General features: G+C 37.2%; 1 protein-coding gene across 2 annotated transcripts in view; it reads right to left on the bottom strand.

The window, feature by feature from the left end:
* Window positions 1-21,587, bottom strand: part of vps13b (vacuolar protein sorting 13 homolog B) — a 301,790-nt gene extending 280,203 nt beyond the window's left edge. For both annotated transcript variants that reach the window (XM_023331569.1, XM_023331568.1), the window contains exons 1-4: window positions 21,496-21,587; window positions 19,621-19,774; window positions 18,354-18,497; window positions 1,274-1,391 (exon numbers count right to left, since the gene is read on the bottom strand). In XM_023331569.1, the coding sequence (XP_023187337.1) occupies window positions 1,274-1,391; window positions 18,354-18,497; window positions 19,621-19,767 (409 nt within the window). In that variant the 5' untranslated portion in view covers window positions 19,768-19,774; window positions 21,496-21,587. The remainder of the gene's footprint in view (window positions 1-1,273; window positions 1,392-18,353; window positions 18,498-19,620; window positions 19,775-21,495) is intronic.
* Window positions 21,588-22,821: the final 1,234 nt, after the last annotated feature.

Here is a 22,821-nt window from a genome sequence, read left to right as displayed (position 1 = left end):
CTGTTTGATGTTGTTTCATGTGACCAATTCAGTTAAGTCCAGAGGGAGTCATGTACATTTATTGCTGTTGAAAGATCTTTTCACTGGCAAAGTTTTGGTTCTTTCTGCGCTACAGCTGCATGAGAAACCTTAATGTTGCAAAATAGCAGAGTTTAGTGATAACTTCTCTGTTTACTTCTGATGTCACATTGAAAAGTTGCGTTACAGAACGTTACATTGTGCACATTAATATTCTGCATGTGCTCAGATTTAAAACTCATTCAGTACATGTCCATAACAAATGAACATACTGTATTTTCAGTACAAATACATTTTACACTTCTTGACTCAAATGAGTGTAAACAGGTTAACCTAAAAAGCAAACAAACTTAAAGCAACAAAATCTATCCATATCACAAGAACATAAGAAGTTCTCATGGTTTACAGAACCCAATTAAGTCCACTAATGTGCTTTGTCTTTGCTTTTAGAAACCAAGTGTTCTGACACATTTGGTTTGTATCTTATTCTTACAAAAATATCCAGTCTGAGTCATAGCAGGCTAGTTTTACCGTACCTACCTTTTAACCTCTACCTCTTAATTAGGAAGCCAGGGATTACGGCATTCATCTACTTCCTTGCTATTATTGAGCTCCTTTAACCTCTGACCTCAGTTGTCTCTATTGCCTGTAATGGGTTAAAACAAGGACCACTGGTGGAATAGTGTTATACGTGCACATAAATGAACACTGATACTCTAAAAATCCTAGACACACAAAGTGGAACAAAGGCACACATTCACACACTCCAAAGAGATTACTTGGAGGCAGGCACCGTAGGGGATGCTGGGGTGTGGGGGCACCCTGCTTTAACAGCTGGGGAGAGATATTATCTCATAACATCAGGCATGGAAATGGATCCTCCCCTGATAAAACCAGTCAGGAGTATAAGTTCGTAGATTCAGGCCTACCAGGGCTCTGGGAGTTAACCTTTGGATGGTACAGTGATCTGACTCCTATATCTTACAGCTCACTGCTTTTACCCTGTCTTTGTTAAATAATTATACTGTAATCTCCTATTTTCCACCTTCTACTTTAAGTTAAACACACCATGCCCCTAGAAAATGTGTTGTGTCAGAGATCATCTTTAACAACGATATATTTAGAGATATTTTAACACAAAAATGAATATTAATACTTACAAAACATCCTGTCTTATATTTTTATGCTTCATTAAACAAAAATGAAGCATAAAAAACCTAATGTCCACATTGGGAAAAAGAAAACAACTAGTTACCTGGTGGTAGGTCTGGGTCGCTGGGAGCTGCTTGTTGGAGACGGCGAGGTTTTGTTGTGGACTTGGAGCCATCAGAGACACTGCGACTGGTGGAGCTGGAGCAGCTGTCATGGTCATCCTAAACAAAACAAAAAAGAGGATGGTCAAATTAATACAGCATTAAACCAAAAACTTTTAATTCAAGCATAAAATAGTCCGGTGAAAGTTTTCACAATGGTGATCTTCATTTTAAAACAAATCAGGCTTTGATGGCTTTTAAATTGAAAAATATGAAAAAATATATATATCACAATAATCTGTTGTAATCAAGTACACCCTCTGTCAATTCATAAGATTTTAACAGAAATTGTCTGACATTTCTCCTGTTTTAAAATGGGTTAAATTCACAGGGTTTCCTCCCAGAAAACTTGCTGAGCAAGGTGATCAGGGCACCGAGGCGGTCCACTTGGGTTTTGTATTAAAAGATGTTAAGTTGACAGGAAACATAAATATTACTGGATAATTATGTTAATGGAAGTCATTGCCAACAAGACTTAAACCCACAATTGAAGTTTTAAAAACAACAAATAAAAAAATACAACTAAAATAAATGTCAATTATTTGCACTTCTGTTAAATCCAAATTAAGGCATCAGTTAGTCGATCTAAAAACACGATGTAATGTTGATCACATTTAGAACCAGCCCAAGGCATAAATAACCTAAGAGGATATCAATGCAGTTAAATTTGATTTAATGGGTTCAGCCAATTAAAAGATTACAAATTGTTCAACATTTAAAGTTAGGATTTTAGGGAGCTGGCATGTTTTCTTTGTAAAAGTTCAAAGAACAATCTCCATAGTTAGATTGTTTTGTTACCATAGCTACAATCTAATGCTCTCAGTTTATTCTTTGAGTTTTAGCTGTTCATAAATGCATCTTAGTAAATAATAATTACATTTGACTGCTCTGTCAATTAATCTAGGCCCCCTCTTCCAGATTTCACTTCATACATGGTGAAATGCTGTTAGTGGTGCTGATGTTTGCAGCAAGAGGGACCCATAAGTCAAATTCTGCTCAAGGCCTCAATCAACATTGGACCAGCCTTGTACGATGAGCTAGACCCGCTGCACAACGCATCTCGGCAACTGGCTGCAGGGGGACAAACAGACAGGTGATTTAATTTATGTGGCTTTAGTAGCTCTTTCATTTCGTGTCTAATGAGTTTTTAATAAGCACCACTGAGACTGCTTTGGTTGTCCGAGCTTCATGGGAGGAGTTGTGCTGATCTCCCCGAGGCCGCGCACCAACTCTACCTGACTTTAAGTAGACAAAGCATTTCATATGCATTTTGTCGCTGCAAAAAATAAACTAAAAAAAAAAAAAGAGCCAGCATGCTGCACAAGTCACGAGGCGAACACGAAAGCTCCTCCACGGGCTGAACCACTGGTTCATAACGCACCAACTAACTGGGAACTCAGGCTTATCAATGCAGACAGAGTCAGAATGTTGAAACATAAACACACATGCCGCACATAATGCTTTGTTCACAAAGAAATATTCTCACTGCATGCTCAACGCGCACCTCTAAAGGTGCACCTGTGAACATTGAGCACAGCTCAATGTGGACATTTGCGGTTCACACTGAGCTGTGCGAGCAGAGCAAACGCAGCGGGTTTGTCTCCTACCTTGATGAATTCTACAAAGAAACAAGGATCCTCATCCTCACAGGGGGTTGATATAAATTACTTTTAAAAAATAAAAGTACCCAAAGATGGCACAAGACAACAGCACATGTCATCTACCATAAAAACATGGCATGTTAAGATCAGAAATTCAAGACTCTCTAGGTGTGTTTAATAGATAAAAAAAAAAAATATTTCAGAGGATAAGCCTGCAGAGAAACATAATGAGTCAAAATTTTCATTAAATTAGGAACATTTTTGTCTTGAGTAAAAAAAACTCCCTCAGGCCTCATGTTACTTTATATACAAATAAAACAGCAGACACAGAGGAAAGATGTCAGAAGATTCAGGCCAAAGAACTTCAGTCATAAGGCCCAACTTTGTTAGCAAGATGGATATAAAACTAATCGAAGCAAATATTTACCAATATGAAAATTAATGACTGAAAATGAAAATGGTAATTTAATTGTTCTACCACTGTATCACCTCTATATGAGTAAGTGTTTCCAAAAAAAGACTCTGATGTGTCAACAACAGAAATTCTGGAGGAGTTTATTGAAATAATTTGATCTAATTTGATGGAGTTCATACAGACAGACTTGTGTTCCCTGTGGATCTTAATCTTACCTTTTTATGAAATGTTTCTAGACAGTAATGGAAGACAAATAGGAAAACATGCGAGGAATGAGGAAAGACATGCATGATGCATCCTTATAGACAAGAGACTGTATAGAACATAACTTTTCTGTTCCATTAGGTCTATACTTATTTGGTGTCACTGGGAATTTAAACAAATATATACATCCTTAATTAAGTAAAATAACATGACTGGCCAGAAAAAGCAATAAACAAGAAATGACTTCATTGGATCAAGTAGGCAGCAAAAAATCCAACACGGTTTCACTACAACAACTGTCTCTGTTCAACAGGAGTTTATATTAAAGCACTGGGGCGAAAAAAACTCAAAAACAAATTTGGAACAAATTTAAAACCTCTGGAAAACTGGATGTCAAGACAAAGGAGCTTAGCTGAGCAAACTAAAAGTTCAGTATGGTATTGATTAAGAGGTTACCACAGCACTGTAACCTTTCCACTGTTCACCAGGGTGGTAAGTTAGACAGACAATCTGGACAAAGAAAAAGAGGATCACATATGTTTGGTATTTACATGTCTCAGTCATTTCTCTTTAGACTAACCAGAACAACACTGAATGTGTCAAAAATGAAGTGTATTCGGGTACTTCAAGGATATTACACCTCACTCTAAAATACTCAGAAAAAAAAAACAACAATGCCCCGTTCTCAAGTTACACACCGATTCATCCACATTCATTTTCTCTCAGTGTATAAATGGTAAACAGAGGGTAAGATTAGAAAAGCTTCATCAGGTCAAGAATTAATACTGGTATGTGGGAAGTAATTAAATTGCTGTTCAATACTGACAAACATAAACTTGCCAACACTTACAAATAAGTGTCAGGTGTGTAATGATAAAATATATCCAGGTAAAAAAAAAAACCAAAAAAAAACAAACAGTAGGCTTATAAAAATCCCTCACATTTTATTGTATTTAGTTCACAATACACAATGTGATTAGATAAGAATTAGAAACAGTCTGCCTTTCTCTGAGACTCATATCTATACCTAAAGGAATGCAAAACCCTCCAAGCCCACATAGTACATTGAGTTCAAGAGCTTGGACTGCCACTAAAGATCAAGACTTCCAAATTTGGAAGTAGTGCAATTAAGCACTCAATGTCACTGTGGGCAGTGAGCAATTCTCCAGAGGTGAAAAATGCCTTTTCAGAGGGAAGCCCTGGGACAAATGAAGCCTGCTTCAGCTGCTGCCATGTAAACTGATCCCAGCAATGCCAAAGCTGTGCACAGGACAGGGAATAAGTCATGGAAAGATAGAGAAAGAGAGAGAGACAGACGCACACAAAAAACAGGAAAAGGGGTTACTGTCCTACAGGCATGTCAACTTAGCCGTTAAGTTAAGATGACGGTAGTTAGAAAGGAAAGGGGCAACAAAAAACAATGGGATAAGTGGAAAAATAATACAGTGAGAAAAAAAGTGAGCTGGCTAGGCTGAGAGAAGCAGGGAGTTACAGGACCTTATAGATTGGAAGACCACAGGAGAAAGAAAATGAAAAAGCCTCCACAAGTGTGAGTGACAGGTGAGAGGGACCCCCAACTCAGAGGGTAAGTGGGCACTAGAGTAGGCATGTCTGGCACAAGAAGGTCATATGTGACCTGTGTCCGCAAACAGACGGTTCACTCAATCATAGACCAGTAGGGACCAGTAGTAACCTCAACTCATAGGGTTGTCTAAGTGTTAATGCCTAAGCTCAACCACCTCCTGCTATTAGGAACCGCACACTGCAGGAGCTAAGTAAACGAGGAAGCTCAGATAGTAGGAACTAAGTATGCACCTGTCATTGAATATTGTGTGCAAACTTGCATATAGCTTGATGGATTTAAAAAACTCTTTACCCATGTTAGAGAAGTTTACAATTTTTCCCTCATGTTTTATTGCCCTTCAAAAAACTTGATTGTACAGTTTAGGCCTTGCATGCACAAATAGAAACTGCTGTCAGGAAAAGTCTAATTGGTACACCTCTACTTGTTTAGATAAAAACTAACATCTTTAAGTTTTCAATTAGTCAAACTTTCAAGGTCAAGCAAAATTTTGAGCAGATATTTCTTTTTTAATTACATGTTTCAGAGAAGATTTTCCATACTTGTTTGTATTACAATATACGAGTCCCATTGTAATTTCCTGTCATCTACAGCCTTCTCGACATTCAGTGTAAGAAAACTTTGTTGGGAAAAATAAAAAAGGCTTTTTTTTCTATTACAAAACAAAACTGTTTTTATTGGACACATAAAAATTAACAGGAATTGGAAGCATATTACATTTCTGTCAGAAACTGCTTGATCTTTGAAATCAAAACATTTTTGAAACTGGTCAATTTCATAAAGTTCTCCCAGATTAATAAGAGCATGCAGACCATTGCTGAATAAACACACTCTGTTATTGTTGCTTTTTCTCTGCAGGTTGCTGGAAAACTTATGCTGACATCAAAGCAGCAGGGCTGCAGACTGGAGGCCAGGCAGGGGAAGGCAAACGCCTACAGAGTGAGAAAATAAATATGGAAACCCAATAGCTCCTTATCTCAGACACAGGCCCTCCTTCTCCAAGACACTGGCATACATAAACAGAGACAAATGGATCCATACTGAATCTGACAAATACACATCCTGTCTACTGCTTACAACGTCTGTCAATGTAAGTTCATACAATGAAACTATTTAGATGGCTACAAAATAGTCAAGTATTTAGTCACTCATTTGCATTCAAACTATTGAAATTGTTTAAGATTAGAAATTTCATTGTACGTTTTCATTGACATGAAAATGTGAATTAAATTTTAGCAGAAACAAAAATGAACTCATCAGTGTAGACTCAAACGACCTTCTCTTCAACGTCCATTACATATAAACACACCCATCTGCTCAGCTAAAAATTGGCTGCGAATGACTTTAATGAAACTCTAACAAATGTAGAAAGCAAAAGAACTGTGATTAAAGATGGGGTTGAATGGGAGGGGGATTTTATAAGTAGAAGTACCACATGACAGAATAACTACGAAATTGTGCTCTCCATCCTCAGATTGGAGTTAACTTTTAACTACAAGCCTGTTCAGTAACCCACATTCAGATGCAACCACACTACATTAGGGACGTTTGCCCGGAGTGAACACCTTGCTTACAACCCAACACACAACTGTATGCGAACATTCTCACAGGGAAGCTAAATATAAAGACCCAGACTCTAAAAACCCCTGTGAAGCAGCTGGAATCCATGGCAGATTGGAGGGATTAGAGACTGAAATCAGCCATGATGAATGTAACATTGTGTGACATTCTGAGTAATTATCTCAATGAAAACAGCTCATTACAAAAATGTGCTCTCCTCCTGCTGCTTTCTTCCTCTGCTCCAGGATCCAAGTTAATTACAGGGAGAGGAAATCTCAATTTAAAGTGACTGAAATAAAAAAATTCTAATAAAGAACTGAAATGTACACAATGTACATCGTATACACTGAGCCTTCCTTTATTAGCCATCTTTCTTTCAACAAATAAAAACAAATTCACGAAAAACAAAGTCACCGCAAGTGACAGTTTAAAAAACTCAGTTGATTTAACATTTCAAACAGTGAAAAGCAGCAATAAAAACAAATTTTCAACATACAAGGGTTATTTTTATGTCGACTATGTTGAAGTAATCTTTAAGAAAAAAACACACTTCTAATGGTCATTGATAAAAAAATCGCTGTTCAAGTAAACATTTTCCTCATGAACTATTTTTAAGCACTTACGATAATATAGTTGTGCATACTAACTCAAATGTCAAAAGTCAGTGAGAATAGATTATATAGAATTCCATCTGTAACACCAAGTTCAAATGTTCAAAGGAAATTTGGCAAATAAGTATGTAGTGTTAGTCTAGTGTTTTTTTAAATGGCTATTATAAAAAGAGTTTAGTATTAATCCAGGAGTTGTTTCAATTACAAACTGTAGTTTTAATTACAGAGAAATCAACAAAACCTCTTAACCTCCACAAACTTCCACTGAAAGAGCATGCAGCATGTTGAGGAGGGCAGGCTGATAAGAATGATAAGAGAAAGTATATTTACATAAGTGAATTCTGTAAAGAAAAGAAAAAACAAACACCGCTGATGATGTCATGTTGTACAACTCAGCCAAGAATACCTCCGCATGCCAAAGTGAAATTGGCTTTGTTTAATATCTGACTTCAACATGCCCAGAATAACTAATAAATCTAAGTTACAGAGCAGATTAATAGGCTCACAACATAGCATTCTAGTTTTTAATGAGACAACTTCCCCAATATTATCCACACATGAAAAGCTACTGTTTCACTGCAGAAGGGGCTGAAAAAAGGATTTTGAATATATTTGAATGCTAATTTTAAAGCTGATGTCTGTAAGCTGTTTAAAAACCCTATCATTATTTTTTAAGGACGGTGTTAAAAAAAAAAGTTAACACTTTATAATGTGCAATGAGGGCAGTCAGAAGTCTTAAACAAGGACTAAATCCCATAAACCTCAAAGAAAGAAAAATGCTTTTAACCCCATCACCACAAGTCTTAGTGGAGGCGTTAAATGTGAAAACATAGTGAAACAAACTAAACCAACATTGGTAACTTTCTTCATCCTGGCAAAACCTCTAATGTTATCAAATTTGAATCCAGACGCACAGAACTTGTGGAACAACATAAATCTGAAAGCTGATGCAACAGTGAAAATATATTTCTAAGTTTTAAAAAGTTTTTTTTTTATTAAATCATCTAGTAAGTAAAAATAAAACATATGAGTGTGTACTTAACTATTCTAGCTGTGTTTGAACTGTCCAGTGTGCCACTGCTCAGTTCACTGTGTAACTTGTGTTAGAAATTCCCTATGCAATTTCATAGAAGTAGCATACACCAGCTGTACATCATATAAATTGAAAGGGATATTACACAACACCAAAATAAAATTTCAATGGCGTTGTCTGTTCATTATTGATTCTCTAGCAAAATAGCTCCTGAGACATAATCCATCAGAAGCTTAAGCAGCGACACCCAGATTTCCCCTTTCCATGCCACTCTGACCAGCTCTTCTGAGGGAATCCCAAGGTGTTCCCAGGGCAGTCAAGAAACATAGTCAATCGAGAGTCCCTGGTCCTCCACTGGATTACCTCCCTATGAGACATACCCAAAACCCCTCACCAGGGAGGCGGCATGGACCTTCCTAACCAGATGCCCAAGCCATGTCAACTGGCCTCATCTCTTCTGGATGACTGAGTTTCTCACTCCATTTCCAAGGGAGAGCCCAGACTGCAGAGCAAACGCCTTTCAGCCACTTGAATCTCCAGTCTTGTTCTTTCAGTCACTACTCAGAGCTTGTGTCTACAGATAAAGGTAGGAACTCAGATTGACCAATAAATCGAGAGCTTTACCTGTTGAGTCAGCTCTCTCATTACCATGACAGACCTGTACAGCACTCAAATTACTGCAAATGCAGCACCAATCCATCTACCTATCAATCTCCCACTCCATTTTTCTCTCCCTCGCAAAAAAGGCATGCAGATACTGAAACTCTGCTTTGAGTAGGATCTCGTGCCCGAACCAAAAAAAGCACACAAGACCATGGTTTCAGACTTCGAGGTACTGGTTCTCATTCCAACTGCTTCACATTCAGCTGAGAACCGCTCAAGTGAAGGCTGTAGATCATGGTGTGATGAAGCCAAGAGAACAGAGACTCAATCTTGAGGCCACCAAACTGGCTGCACCTAGAAATTATCATGAAGGTTATGAACCACTGACAAAGCATAATCTTGGTGGAATCCAACTCTCACCTGAAAATAGTTCTAACTACTGCCAACAATGCAGACCAAGCTCTGACACTTGCCATGAAGGGACGTAACAGTGTCAGGGGCCTGGAAGCCTCAACTCCTCAAGTAGCCCCTAGAAGACTCCCTGAGGGACACTGTCAAATGCCTTCTCCAAGTCTACAAAACATGCAAACTGGTTGGATGCACTCCCATGCACCCTCCACGGCCCTGCTGAGGGTGTGGAGCTGGTCCAATGTTCCATGGACAGGATGAAAACTACACTGCTCCTCCTGAATCCAAGGTTCAGCTTTTCTGCAGACTGTCCTCTCCAGATCCCCTAAATAGACCTTACCAGGGAGGATTAGGAGTGTGAGCTTCTTGTAGTTGGAACAAACCCTGCGGTCCCTCTTTTTAAACCTGAGGAACCCCACCCCTGGTCTCCCAATCCAGGGAAACTGTCCCCAATGTCCTTGTGACATAGCAGAGGCACGTCAACCAACACCACCCTACAACATCCAAAGTCTTAAGAAACTCTGGGCTAATCTCATCCACCCCCGGGGCCCTGCTACGATACGTTTTTTTAACCAAATCAGTGACTTCAGCCTGACCCAAAGTCCCAAGTCTGTTTTCCAGTGTTTTCTTCACTGGAAAACATGCCAGTGGGATTGAGGAGGTGTGATTGCATCCTGACACATCAACTAAAATTACACAAAATTGTTCATCTTGTGTCCAAAGAGCAGGACTTGAGAATTTTAAGCAACCGATACTCTTCTTTGAAATTTTAAGCATATATAACCACAATTTTTAAAGATGTGTTATAAAGAAGCAGCAGGCCCCATTACTGTAGCTTAGTTTGACACTGATGTGACACTACTTTTCTATTATTTGCAATGTAGAAGTAAATCTCTGATAATAGTTTTCTTGGAAACAGTGAGTAGTTCTGACATTTTTAAAACAATTTGTTACCCAAATGTGTAGCAAATTATTACGTACATATGTGAACAATATTCACAGTCTGTGCATATTTATGAAGTACTTTTGTAAGTAGTGTCCAAAATATATCACAATCTGGCTGCCCCACTTAATCAGATATTTTTCATCATCTAGATTTGGTAAATTATGAGAAAACAGAACATAACTATGTTTTACAGATGTGATTATTAAAAAATGTAAAACAATACTATTTTTAAGAAATGAATATTTGTACACACAATAAATGAAGGACAACTGAAGATCTAATGCAAAAGAAAAAAGAAAGAATTAGACATCAGAAAAGAAAAAAATCACAAAATGAAAGAAAAAAAAGCACAATAGAAGTCAAAGAAAAATGTAAAAAGCAGGGTAAATTTTTCCAGATTAAGATCTGAGAAGCAATGGTCCTTTAGATGTTTCCATCAGTTAACCACAAGCCAAGGCTGAGCATGTGAGGCATGTGACTTCCACTGGTACATTCACTCTGCGATGATAATAATGGCAATGTGTTGGTTACATTAAAACACTACAATAAGTCTTGATATACAAAGAAACTTACAAAAACAACTTTGGACTTAAAAGTTTAATATTAACACAACAAGCATTCATAACAAAGAGTTTTAATTTTAACCTGACTTCTATTTATTCATAAAAATTACCGGTTGTCTTCCATGAATTTATCACTCAAATGATAAGAATTTTAAACTTAAAATAGTTTCCAAAGAAAAAATAATTGATTCCAAATCTTTGTTTTATGACATCAGCCTTTTTATTTTAGTGAAGTGACAACACAGGATCTAAGTTTATCAGAAAACTAAACTAGACATTTATCTGTTTAAACAAAACTATAAATTTCTCAGACTCTTTCCTATTATGTCAAACAAAACACTAAGCCACATTATGCAAAACATAAGCTCCCCTTGAACAATGTAAGCATCAGGCTCCTTGTACAGTGTAAGCAGTGGCTGAAGCAATTTTGACAACTTAATTACACATGTGAGGTGCAGCTGGAAGGAACAAACTGTAGTAAGAGTCAATGTTCTGAAACCAGCAAGATAAAATAAATCAGACAAGTGAAATAGGAGAGGACTTTCCATCAGTGTCAGGAAATACCACTCCCAGCTAAGACGATGTTTCAATACCCAGACTGAAAGAAGTATTTGCTCAGCACTTCTGCAGCACCAGCACAAGCTTTAGACTTCAACTTTACACTTAAAAATAAACCCAAAACAAATCCAAGACCAGGATTCTGGCTTTAGAGTAGACATATTGCTTCAGAAATATAAATAAGCAAGTTCCACACCACGATAGAAAGTGAGATGACCTGGAAATACTGTGAATGAGACACGACAGGAAAGAACCTCCATGCCAAGGCAATGAAAAGTATAAAATATTTTGTTATTTAAAAGTAACACTCAGTGGTTGTCATTTTTACTTTATATATGAGCTAAGTAGAATATATTTCCAAACTGCAACATGTCTCTGACAGAACAAAGTATCACTAGAGTAAACATTTGCCTTAATTGAAGGTAACTGTTTCTTAAAGTACAATATCAGACAGAACAGCGAACATGTAATAAGAGTAATAAGGTCAGAAGAGAGGCCGCTCTGGTCCGGATGGCTTGAGAGCAGGGATTAAACCTTGGAACAGCAGCATCCTGCCCAAAGTGCATTGATCATTGCTCGACTTACTGAATACAGGAAGCTACTGGGATGATTTTTTTCCACCAGCTTCTTTCCTGCTACAAGAAGTTTTCAGAAGGAAAAAATGTTTCATGCCACCAAAAACCCAAATTCTACCAGATTTCCATGACAAAACTAGATCTTGTTCTGAATGTTCCACTTCTTGCTATCTGGGCTAGTCAAAATTTTCATTTTATTATTATTTTTTTTCTACTTTCCGGTTGTGATAAAAAATGAACTAGATTTTGGGATATTTTGTGCTCAAGACAAAGTACTTTTGTTTTCTTATAAACAGCAATCAAATAGAAACTCTTCCGTGCTGAAACAAAAGATAGTTTATCCCTTGTCCAGAGTCTTGTCGACTTTCGATCACTTCATTGGAGAAATGTGCCCCGATTTCAAAACTTTGGCTTAAGTGGCACTTGTAATTCCAGCCTCCAGTGTGACACCAGATTACAGATTCAACCTCCAGATCAACATCAAAACAGTCATAAGATACGGTGGCCCTGAGGTGCAAACCACTTCAACAAACTGAAAGCACAATTACAAATTACAAAAGCACTACAACATTAACAAAACGGAAGAGGTATGTCCCAGTGGGAGACCTAAGAAATTGCTGATTGGACTGCAGCTCGTTTTTACTTTTGAACCAGAAGTTATTCTGGCTTTAACGTGTTTTTTAAAAACATGAATGTTCTCGGTGATCCAAAGCCTCTTGCCACAGTTGCTACAAAAGTTTGATGACGGCTCAACCAGCTCTTTTCCACAGTTTGGGCAATACATGGCGACGTGATCGTATTCCTGTTTGCTTTGCTTCTCATTAAAACGAAGCACACCGGAGTAACTTCCGGTTCAAAATTAAAACGAGCTGTAGTCCAATCAGCAATTTCTTAGGTCTCCTACTGGGACATACCTCTTCCGTTTTGTTAATGTTGTAGTGCTTTTGTAATTTGTAATTGTGCTTTCAATTTGCTGAAGTGGTTTGCACCTCAGGGCCACCGCAATAAGACGTTATCTGTCCAAAGCAGAAGTCCAAAACCTCATAACAATTGCCTCTGCAGCAATAACCCTTGAGACATTTGGTTACGCACAAGCGGTCCGTGCAATTCAGGTCCGTGCAGTGCAAGAGGAAGTTTTGAGACTGTGCGTTCACACTAGAGCAGTGGTTCTTAACCTTTTATGAGGTACCAAACCCATCAGTTTCATATGCGCATTCACCGAACCTTTTTAGTGATAAATAAAATAAAAACTTTTTCCAAATTCAAATTGTACATGTTTTTTTTGCTGATGCACAAAATGAGTAATGCATGAACGTCACCTTGCTCAAAGAACAAAACCATGAACTCACAGCAAATTGCAGTATTACTTTATTCTGGCCCCCAAAAAATATTTCGGCCCCATAAAAGAATTTCAGCCCCCAAAAATATTTTTTTTACTATTTCACTAATTAAAAATAAATTTGGATTTTTTCAAAGAATACATTTTTTTTTAATAACTAATTTTTTTATTTTATTTTAAATTTAATTTGTTTTTTGTCATTTTGAATCCACAAAATACTTTTTTGGGGCCAGAATAAAGTATTGCACAAAGGACACACCTGCAAATCAGTGTGACTTCTGCTGTTGTCTTTGGGAGACCAGTTCAGAGAGGCGTGGCTTCACCTTGGCAAGTGCATCTTCAGAGCAAAGTCTGTTCATTTTCTTCTTTTTTTGCTCGACATATTTAGTATGGATTAAAATATTAAGAAAGAAACCACGCGACGTACAACTACGACAGCCGCTGATACTGTGTGCACTAAATTCCCCGCAGCACTGATTGGCCGAGCAATGTAACACGATCCTCTGCAGCAAGTGATGGCCAAGCGGGGCGTGTCATCACGACTTTACACAAGTGTGTCTTTACCTCCGCGGCAGAGGCTCCGCCGAACCCCTGAGACCGACTCATCGAACCCCTGGGGTTCGACCGAACCCAGGTTAAGAACCACTGCACTAGAAGCAGTAAATTGTTCAAATTTAAATGCAATAGTTTAATTTCATTGTAAATATGTAGTTATTGGAGCCACAGTCAGTGGTTTTTGTCACTGTGAGGAAAATGTTACAATTATTCACCATTTGATGTATGACGGCTCGATGTGGAATTTCTGTTCATCGTGTTTGGACTGAATATTAAACTAAGTCAAAATTAAATGTAATTGAATAAGTTATTTAAAAAGTTGACAGGTAAAAATAGAATGTGACTATTTTTTTTTACCTCAAAATGACAGACAATAAAGAAGTCTAGCACAACCTCCATCAGATACATTAACTAAAACATAAACCTTAATTGCAAAATGAATTAAATGAAGCAGAGACTTTCACTTAGGATTTTTGGAGGTTAAGGGAATAACTCTTTTGTGACAGCTTTTTTTTTTGTACTTTAACCCACTAAAGTAAGAATGTTTTACAGTGTTTATGTTCTGAGGTACAAATTGAAACAATCTCAGCTTTCCAGGATTGTGTATCATTAACCAGTTTTGAGTTTGAAAGAACCAGATGTGCTGTAATGGCTGCAGCTGCTGCTGTAGCTGTATGCCTGCGCTTCGCTCCTAAGGTGAGTAAACATGGAAGTCTAAATTAGCAGAAGCTTTTCTGGGGGTTTTTTTTGTTTGTTTTTTTTACAGTTGTTCCTTTCCATATGATTTCAAATTACATAAATGCTACAGTGTAGTCAAAGTGATTGTAATGTTTTTTGAGAGGAGGTTGCATATGGTAACCTATAAAATACTGCATTCAAGCAGTCCTTTATGGTACAATGTTGGAAACATTGATATTGACAACTGCAATTTGATATATTGTGCACGCGACATCTTGACACAATCAATATTACTAGTATTTATGGACTATCAGTCTATAAACACAAAAGTTTTTGTTTTACACATTATGAATTCAACCTCAAAAGGCAGATGTAAAGTCTCTATGTAGGACAACGAATGTTTTAAGACATTTGGAAACAAAATGTGAAATAATAAATATATTAATGTAATAAATTTAACATCTAAGAATAAACTAACAAGCCTCTGTCTATTAGGAGATAGGTTCAGTTTTAGAATAGTAGCTTAGGCTTTTTGGGGGAAGTCCTGAATAAGGGGTTTCCTAATTCACATGCATTACCCATTATTTAGGAGCAATGAGGTCTGGTGGTGTAAAACCCTAAAAATAGTTTGGAAGGAATTTAACAGAGGAAGGGAATGCATGCCAAACCAACAAGTCTCAAAGGCACCTCCCCAAATCATCTTGAGGCAAAGCATCAATCAAAAACTCCACATCAGTGGCAAATTCACTCAGCGGTCATAAAACTCCACAGATCAAGCAGCAAGCTGAGCCAAAACCAGAAAGGCTCTGCTCAGTAAACCCAAGTCCTTATCACTGTCTCATAAAAAATAAAGAGGGTCTTAGAATATTTTGCTGTAACTGCTGTCCAGCAAGTTCCTCTCTGCCTTAGCTGATCACGGCTTATCTTCAACATCTGGGGCAATTTACCAATTTGCAGAGGGGAAAAAATGTAAGTTAAAAAAAACTCCATCAAGGTACGCATTTAGACATTCAATTAAAATTGTGTAATGTTGGGGATTTGGGTTACTATGTCAACAAGCAACAAACTCATAAGGCAAGTCTGAAAAGAAAAGCAAGGTAAATTCTTGTGCAAATAGTGTAATGCCATTTTCAAAGGTGAACCCTGGAGAAATGATACTTTACACTTAAAAAAAAGAGCACAAACAATAAACTGCAATTAATTTATTGCAGGTAACTTTTCTTTTATAAAATGTTGGCATGTATAACCTACCACCAGTTTGTAAACTTAAAGCTAAAGAAAATGGACAAAACCCTTACCATTCTTTCTGTACTACAATCCTTATTACACTGTATTTCAAGCAATTATACTGTCAGCAGGAGCTGTAATCTCCAATTGCTGCTAAATGCCCAAGTTTCCACATTTTCTGGAAACCACAGTCGTGAGCTGCTCATGCTGCTGTGCAGATGGACCCTATTGGGCAATCTCAATATCCCTAATATTACCCGGTTCCTCTCGGGAGGAAACATGAACATTCAAAAGGTCTAAATAATTCCGGTCAAATTACGTGGCCTTTAATGAACTACAAAAGATGTGCGGATGTTTTTACAGGCCAGAGCTCAGGCTTTAACGGTAATTATGAAAACAAACCATATTAATGATATCATTTATCATTTCCACACATTGGCGGTGTGAGGCCTACCACAAGGTTCCACTGGACAAAAGAAACACTAGTGATTGTCTAAACAAAGCATAAGATTTTCCATACACACATGAGATTTTGCAGTTCTTTTCAAAATCCTTTGGGCCGTTGTGCAAATTGCGCGAGAGCTCCAGGGTGAAATGTCAAGGCCCATCTGTTGCATGAACCTATGCCAAACAAGCTCCCTGCATCCAATCAGAATATGATTACAATTCAACGTATATCAACATTAGATGGAACTATATATACAAAGATTCACTAAATTCTTTATTATTTATTCTTGTTATGATCTTATAATTATCCTCATTAATATAATCACAGCTTTAATAAGAAAAACAAGCTGGCCTCATGTTCTTTGGTTAAAACCCAGTAGTCAGCCTCCTGCCTCCCAGACAGGGGAGAAGTGCAGGGCTTCATTTAAATTCCACATGTTTGAAAGATTTCTCCTGTAAGTCTGGCTTTACTCCAAATTATGTCTCTTGGGTTCGCATACCACTGAATAATTTGTCCAAATGTCATTTGCAATTCCCCAAAATCTTCTCTTTACCCAAAGCCTTTCAGAAAACATCTGTAACAAATAGTTGTTTTGAGAATACATCAGTGCTGTTACTGGCACATGACCTAAAGCTGTGTACGAAGCATTAAAACAAGTCTAAATTTCCATAGAACTGGAAACGTGATAGCATGAGCAGTAGCCACCTGCATAGAATGATATTTACCATTAGTTCTGGGGAGCTCAAACTCATGTGTTACAAATCTTTTTGCTGCTGCCTATATAATTAGCTGTAATTGACTTCCCTTGAAATGTGTTTCTTCTGGGACATCTGGCCTTGAAACTTCAGCCTCCCCATATAAGGGGCCAGCTCTGAGCTGCATTTGGAATTTTATAACCAGCATGGGTGGCAAACATGAGTCCAGAAAAATCTAAAATATTGTATCCAAGACAACTGCTTTTACATCACTGAACTACAAAACTAAAAAGATTTATGACTACAGAAACTATAAAACATTATCTCAGCATCTAAAGTGTGTAAATGCGATATTATGAAAAAAGGCATTTTAACAGCATCAAACTGATTAAATGGTGAAACCACAAAATCTTGGACATGGTACTCTTGAGAAACCTAGTAAGACAAAATCTGCTTATTTGGTTTCATTTAAAGGGATATTTTCTAAATCATTTCTTAATGATGCTGAGTGAAGTACTTGTGAGTACTTGGCAAAATCTACATCTTGAATCAGGTAAGACTTCTCAATTTTTTCCTTGTGAAAAAACGGTCTAATGAGGAGTAAATATCTTATGCATTATTGTAACAATCAATTTTATTACAGTCTAGGTGAACTCTAGTGGATTCAAACCTTACCAGTAAAATATTTTTTTTACTTTAAAAAGTACATTCCCCTCCATACAGCATCTTTATTACTACACGCAATTGCTTATATAGCTGATAGTGGGCATATCCCACCACTTACTCTTAAGTTGAGTCTGCCAGCAGTTTTAAAAAGGTCAATTTCAATGTATTTCACTGTTGTATTGTGGGTAAAGAAAAACGAACAGATGAACAGGAATAAATGCATCTCCAGCTGATTGCTAGTAGGACACTGTCAACAATCTTGGGGTACACCAAAAAATGCAACACCATGGATGCAGAATTGGCAAAATTAGCAGCATTGTGTTGTGATAATGTTTAAATTGCACGAAATAATCCAATTCTAAGAAATATCTGATATGGATTTCTGAAATGGCAGAAATTTGCTGTCAATTCTCAGAGCCTTGCTCAGAGCAAATGCTAGCTTGTATCTGCTCTGATTACTGTCTGCTTCAGGTGGTATAATTTCTGCCATCTCCTCACTACTAAAGATATACAGAGACCTTGACGCAACAGTCCAGGGTTTGTACCTTTCCCCTTTCTGTCAAGAAGGGGGAAAGGTGTGTAAAGAAGCTGCATTGGTAACCCCTATTACACTTTTTGGAAACATTAAGATAAATGTATAAGAGAGTTTTATTTTAGCATACAGTGAACCTTAAATAACAAGACTTTCTGGTCAATGCTATTTCAGCCCAGATATCAGTTTAACTCAAAAAATATGCTTCTCATAAAGAACTGACCTGTGCTCCATCTTTTAACTTGAGGATGCACTCCATGGTGTTGATGGTGATGACAACAGGCTCAGAGCCCAGCTTGGTCCAGGGTACATGGATCCGTAGCTCATGGATATGGCCACTCATGAACGTAAATGGTAACTTCAACTCCTGCAAAAAGACAAAGATATAAAACATACAAATAATTGTTAAAATAAGAGTCAGAGCAATATTTAACTGCATTCCAAACAGTCCTTCGTGATATAAAAATTTCATTCATGAATTTTGCCTGGACAATATATTGGCGATATATTGTTAAGCCTAAAGTTCATCTTCTAGACGGACAACGATGCTAAACATACAGAATGTTAGAATGGCCAAGAGCTAAACTTGAAAACTGCTACTTACTTTCTAATCTGACTGAGCTTGAGCCATTTAGCAAATGAAAAAAAAAAGTCACACTCTAGAAATGCAAAGCAGTTAGAAACATACCGAAAGACTTGCACCTATAACTGTAACAGGAAGATTTCTGGTTGGTGTTTAAACAGTTACCTCGATAGAATCCATCTGGACATCAATTGAAAAATGATTGTGATCATGTTGTAATTAAGTGGGGTACAGCCAGCTTCCATTTGATGCCATAGAGTTGGAAATGCAATCACACAGTAATATTAAATCCATTTCTTTTAAATTATCCCTATATTGAAGAATTGTTCATTCTCTTGATGGCTCCAGGTCATTACTATTTAATTTCATTTTGTGGTCATAAAGTTCCTCTTGGAAACTCACTTGAATGTTGTTTTGTCCTTTTTGCTCAATCAATGCATTCATTATATCAACACTCTACATAATTGTACATGGGTGTGTGTACACAGCTTCCTAAACTTCCAGGCCACTTTCTCAGGTCTATTACTGAAAAATGAACAATTTTCTTTCTTTACTTTCTTTCATAAGCAGCAGCAGGTTTGAGATCCAGAATTAAAACACTACTGTAACAAGACCAATGACATTAAGTGCAAATATACCAAAAAAGCAGTTAGTTTTTTACTTAAGTTCACTTCATAATGAGGTGACTCAGGCACCTGCACTGAACCACTTTACTCAAAGCATATTTCTTTATTTAGGCTATTTGTTGCATAATCTTCTAAGCTACATTTTCTCAGACAAATGCAATGTTATGTTTACAACTTGTTTGCACCTCTGACAGTGTGGCAGATAAAATGTGGAGCACTGTAGTAAAGTATGGAGTCCATCTTGTTCAGAAAAGTACCAAGTTCTATTTAGCATACATCACCTGCTCCAGCACATCCAGCTTCAGGTCCAGCTTGCTGAGCACCACGTCCCCTCCCCATAGAGAAAGCTGTAGGTCAGATGGCTTCAGGTTCTTTATGTACTTGTTCACATAGCTCATCAAGAGCGGCGTGACGTAGGACTCCAGCATCTTTTCACTGTGGTGGACACAAGTCAAAGGCTCAGCAAAACACTACAATGTCAGGCAATAATGGTGTTCATTTGTAGAATTTTGTACCAGTGACTGGGGGTGGTGTAGAGAGCAATTTAAGCTCTACATCCCCATCCCACAAATAAAGATGATTTACTGTCAACACAGCCGTCTACCAGGAAATTTTAGGGCACTTCGTGTCTCTTTCTTCTCCCAAGATTTATAATGATTTCATTTTCCTGCAGGACTTGATCTCTAACTCACACCGTCTGAAGTACAAGCGTTTGAAAACCACAATAAGAAATTGTGATTTTTAATGACAAAATATAAACACTTGCTTAACATCAAGATATACTCTATTTTTGTTATGATAGGCTTGTCCATTAATCTCATGGAACAGGGAAAAAGAGGTTGCTCTGGTGCCTATCTCCAACGGTCATTGGGTAAGAGGCAGGGTACAGATTGTCAGTCCATCACAGAGACACACGGGACATACACCCCTTCACACACACACACACACACACACACAACTAAGGGTAATTTAGAGACACAGTTTAACCTAAAAGTCATGTCTTTTGGACTACGGGAGGAAGCTTGTGTACCCAGAGAAAACACACACATGCGTTGGGAGAACCTGCAAACTCCATTCAAAAAGAACCCAGGCCTGATTTGAACCTACTTGCTCCAAATAAACAAATAAATCTCTAAACAATAAACATTCAAATGGCTGATGACTGGAATAAAGTACAGGCACATTAAACAACTGGACTTTGGAAGTACAGCACCCAGCTAAAATGTATATTCATAGTAGAGAACGAATTTAAAATAAATTCATTTAAGTATGCGAGATGTTAAAAATTTGTTTAAATTATGCATGTTCAATGTGTTCTCAGGTGTTACTAGTATGATTAAATACCAAACTTATGAAATATTTATACAATTTAACGTGTGTGATCGTCTTGCACTATTGTTTTGGGGTTTTTTTGGTGAAAAATAGTCATGCCCAATAGAAAACTACTGATGGTATGGATATTGGCGCATTGCTAAAGCATGAAATTAGGTATTGGTAACAGCAGAAATCCTAATTTCAATAGTTACCGAACAGAAGGTAAAAATAATCTCATGTGCGTCACTAAAGGCAGTACTTCGGTATATCTGAAAAACACAGAATGGAAGGAAGCTAATTAAAGATATTGGCCACACCTGTGTTTTTTCTGCAGTTAAAACTCCAAATATCTCGGCTCTTTTATCTGCAGAAAACGTGACATTTTGTGTACATTAATGGCGTATTCCCATTTGCTTCATATCAAAATGTATCAAACAGCTGTGTCATTCCCCGTTTAAAGATGATTTTTTTTATCAAATATTTAGCTGCACAAACTCTTATTTACGTGTTAACTTTTCGCAAATTAAACTTTATCACAGTCGTTTAACGTGAGAGCTAATGCAGCTTTTCCTCGCGAAATGCAACGACGGAGAACCAGTACCAGTAATCAGCGTCCTATATTTTAAAATGATAAAGACATAAACAGAACTAAAGTGCTGTGTAACCCCAAGTTTAACTTACTAAGGAGCACTTCTCGATAGTGAGAGAGAGGGGCTAGCTATGCTAACCCTACCTGTCATTAAAGCAGCTTCGTACTCTGCAGAAAAATGTTCAGCTGCGGCAAAGAAAAGACACCCTAAAACAAAAACATTGAAGGTTTACACAGAAAATAAGCTTCTTACTTGATTCCAGCTTCTGTCCATCCACTAGTTCTTGAATTCAGCGTTTCTCCTGTCAGCTACATCCCATAGCGGCTACAGCTCAAACGTCATCTGTAAACACCAACGCGGCTTCCGTATGACAAGCGTTGCCTTTGCGTTCGTGGGAAAAGAGCATTTCCACTAACCAGTTTACACAACCAAAACGCTATGAATCTGTCAATAGATTATTTGTTTCTGTTGTGGTTAGCACAAGGTGCTTTTATGATCTTTAAAACATTTATTAGATTAGCGGTTTTAAAGCCGGTTCAAAGATTCAATGCACTTACTGTTGATCAACATTATGTATTAGATTGAACATGATTGTCTCCTTATTTAAGTGCACATTTTGACTGTAGGTTGTCTTGTTTTTTTAAATAGCTGTAGATGTTGGTCACAGTTGTGTTTTATGATACATTCGATTTATAAAATCCAACTATTAATATTTGCTATTTTAAAGTTATTCCCTTTAAAGAAACGTCCGACTTTTCTACAAAGTAATCAAACTCGACATCTTTAGTTTATCCCCTATATAAAAACATATAATTGTTTTCCACTTGTTTTGGTGTTTTGTTGTAAAATGTTGTTGAAATCATATATAATCTACCTGCCAAACACTTGCAAGCCTCAACACCCACATGCTTCTTGTGACGTCACATGAGGCATGAAACAGCTGACCAACTTTTGAGTCTTTTGAGTGCGTCGATTTGTATTTTTCTTCTGTTGGTTTTCTGCTTAATCAATTAAAAGAAAAATAATCAAACTCCCTTTTTCTGTTAACTGTATTTTCTTCTGTTCAGTATTTCTCCAGCAAGCTGTAATTTGAGAGCAGTGCTCTAATCTCCAGAAGATTTGATAACTTTAGAATCTAGGTCAAATCTGTCAAATGTGTTTTGTGTTCATCAAAGCCAACTGTTCAGGCTGGTTAAGTTTGTGGTTTTCACCCTCAGTGCGCATTTCAGTAGGAATCCTGCAGTAGAAATACAAACTCCATTATCTAGCGATGTTTCTTTTTGTTGTTGTTGCTTTTTTTTCTTTCTTATCAAAAATGTACATTTGCAAGTGAAAAAATAGTGGATGGTATATTTATTCCTATCCCGGTAGAATAGGAATAAATATTCCTATATGTAGGAATATTTATCTTCACTAAATCATCTGTCTTTGTAACACTTTGAGTTTAAAGGAACATGAGAGAGACAAGTCATTAAAAATACATATCTTTTCATCTGTGCTGCTATTCTGATGCAAATGAATCATATTAATGTGAATTGCAATGTTGCCATATAGTAAGTAGGCTCGCTGAAGATTTGA

The sequence above is a fragment of the Xiphophorus maculatus genome, chromosome 3 (assembly GCF_002775205.1).
Source record: "Xiphophorus maculatus strain JP 163 A chromosome 3, X_maculatus-5.0-male, whole genome shotgun sequence".
In the NCBI taxonomy this organism is placed as follows: Eukaryota; Metazoa; Chordata; class Actinopteri; order Cyprinodontiformes; family Poeciliidae; genus Xiphophorus; species Xiphophorus maculatus.
The sequence above is the reverse complement of the archived record's forward strand: the minus strand, read 5'-3'. Positions and strand labels throughout refer to the sequence as shown.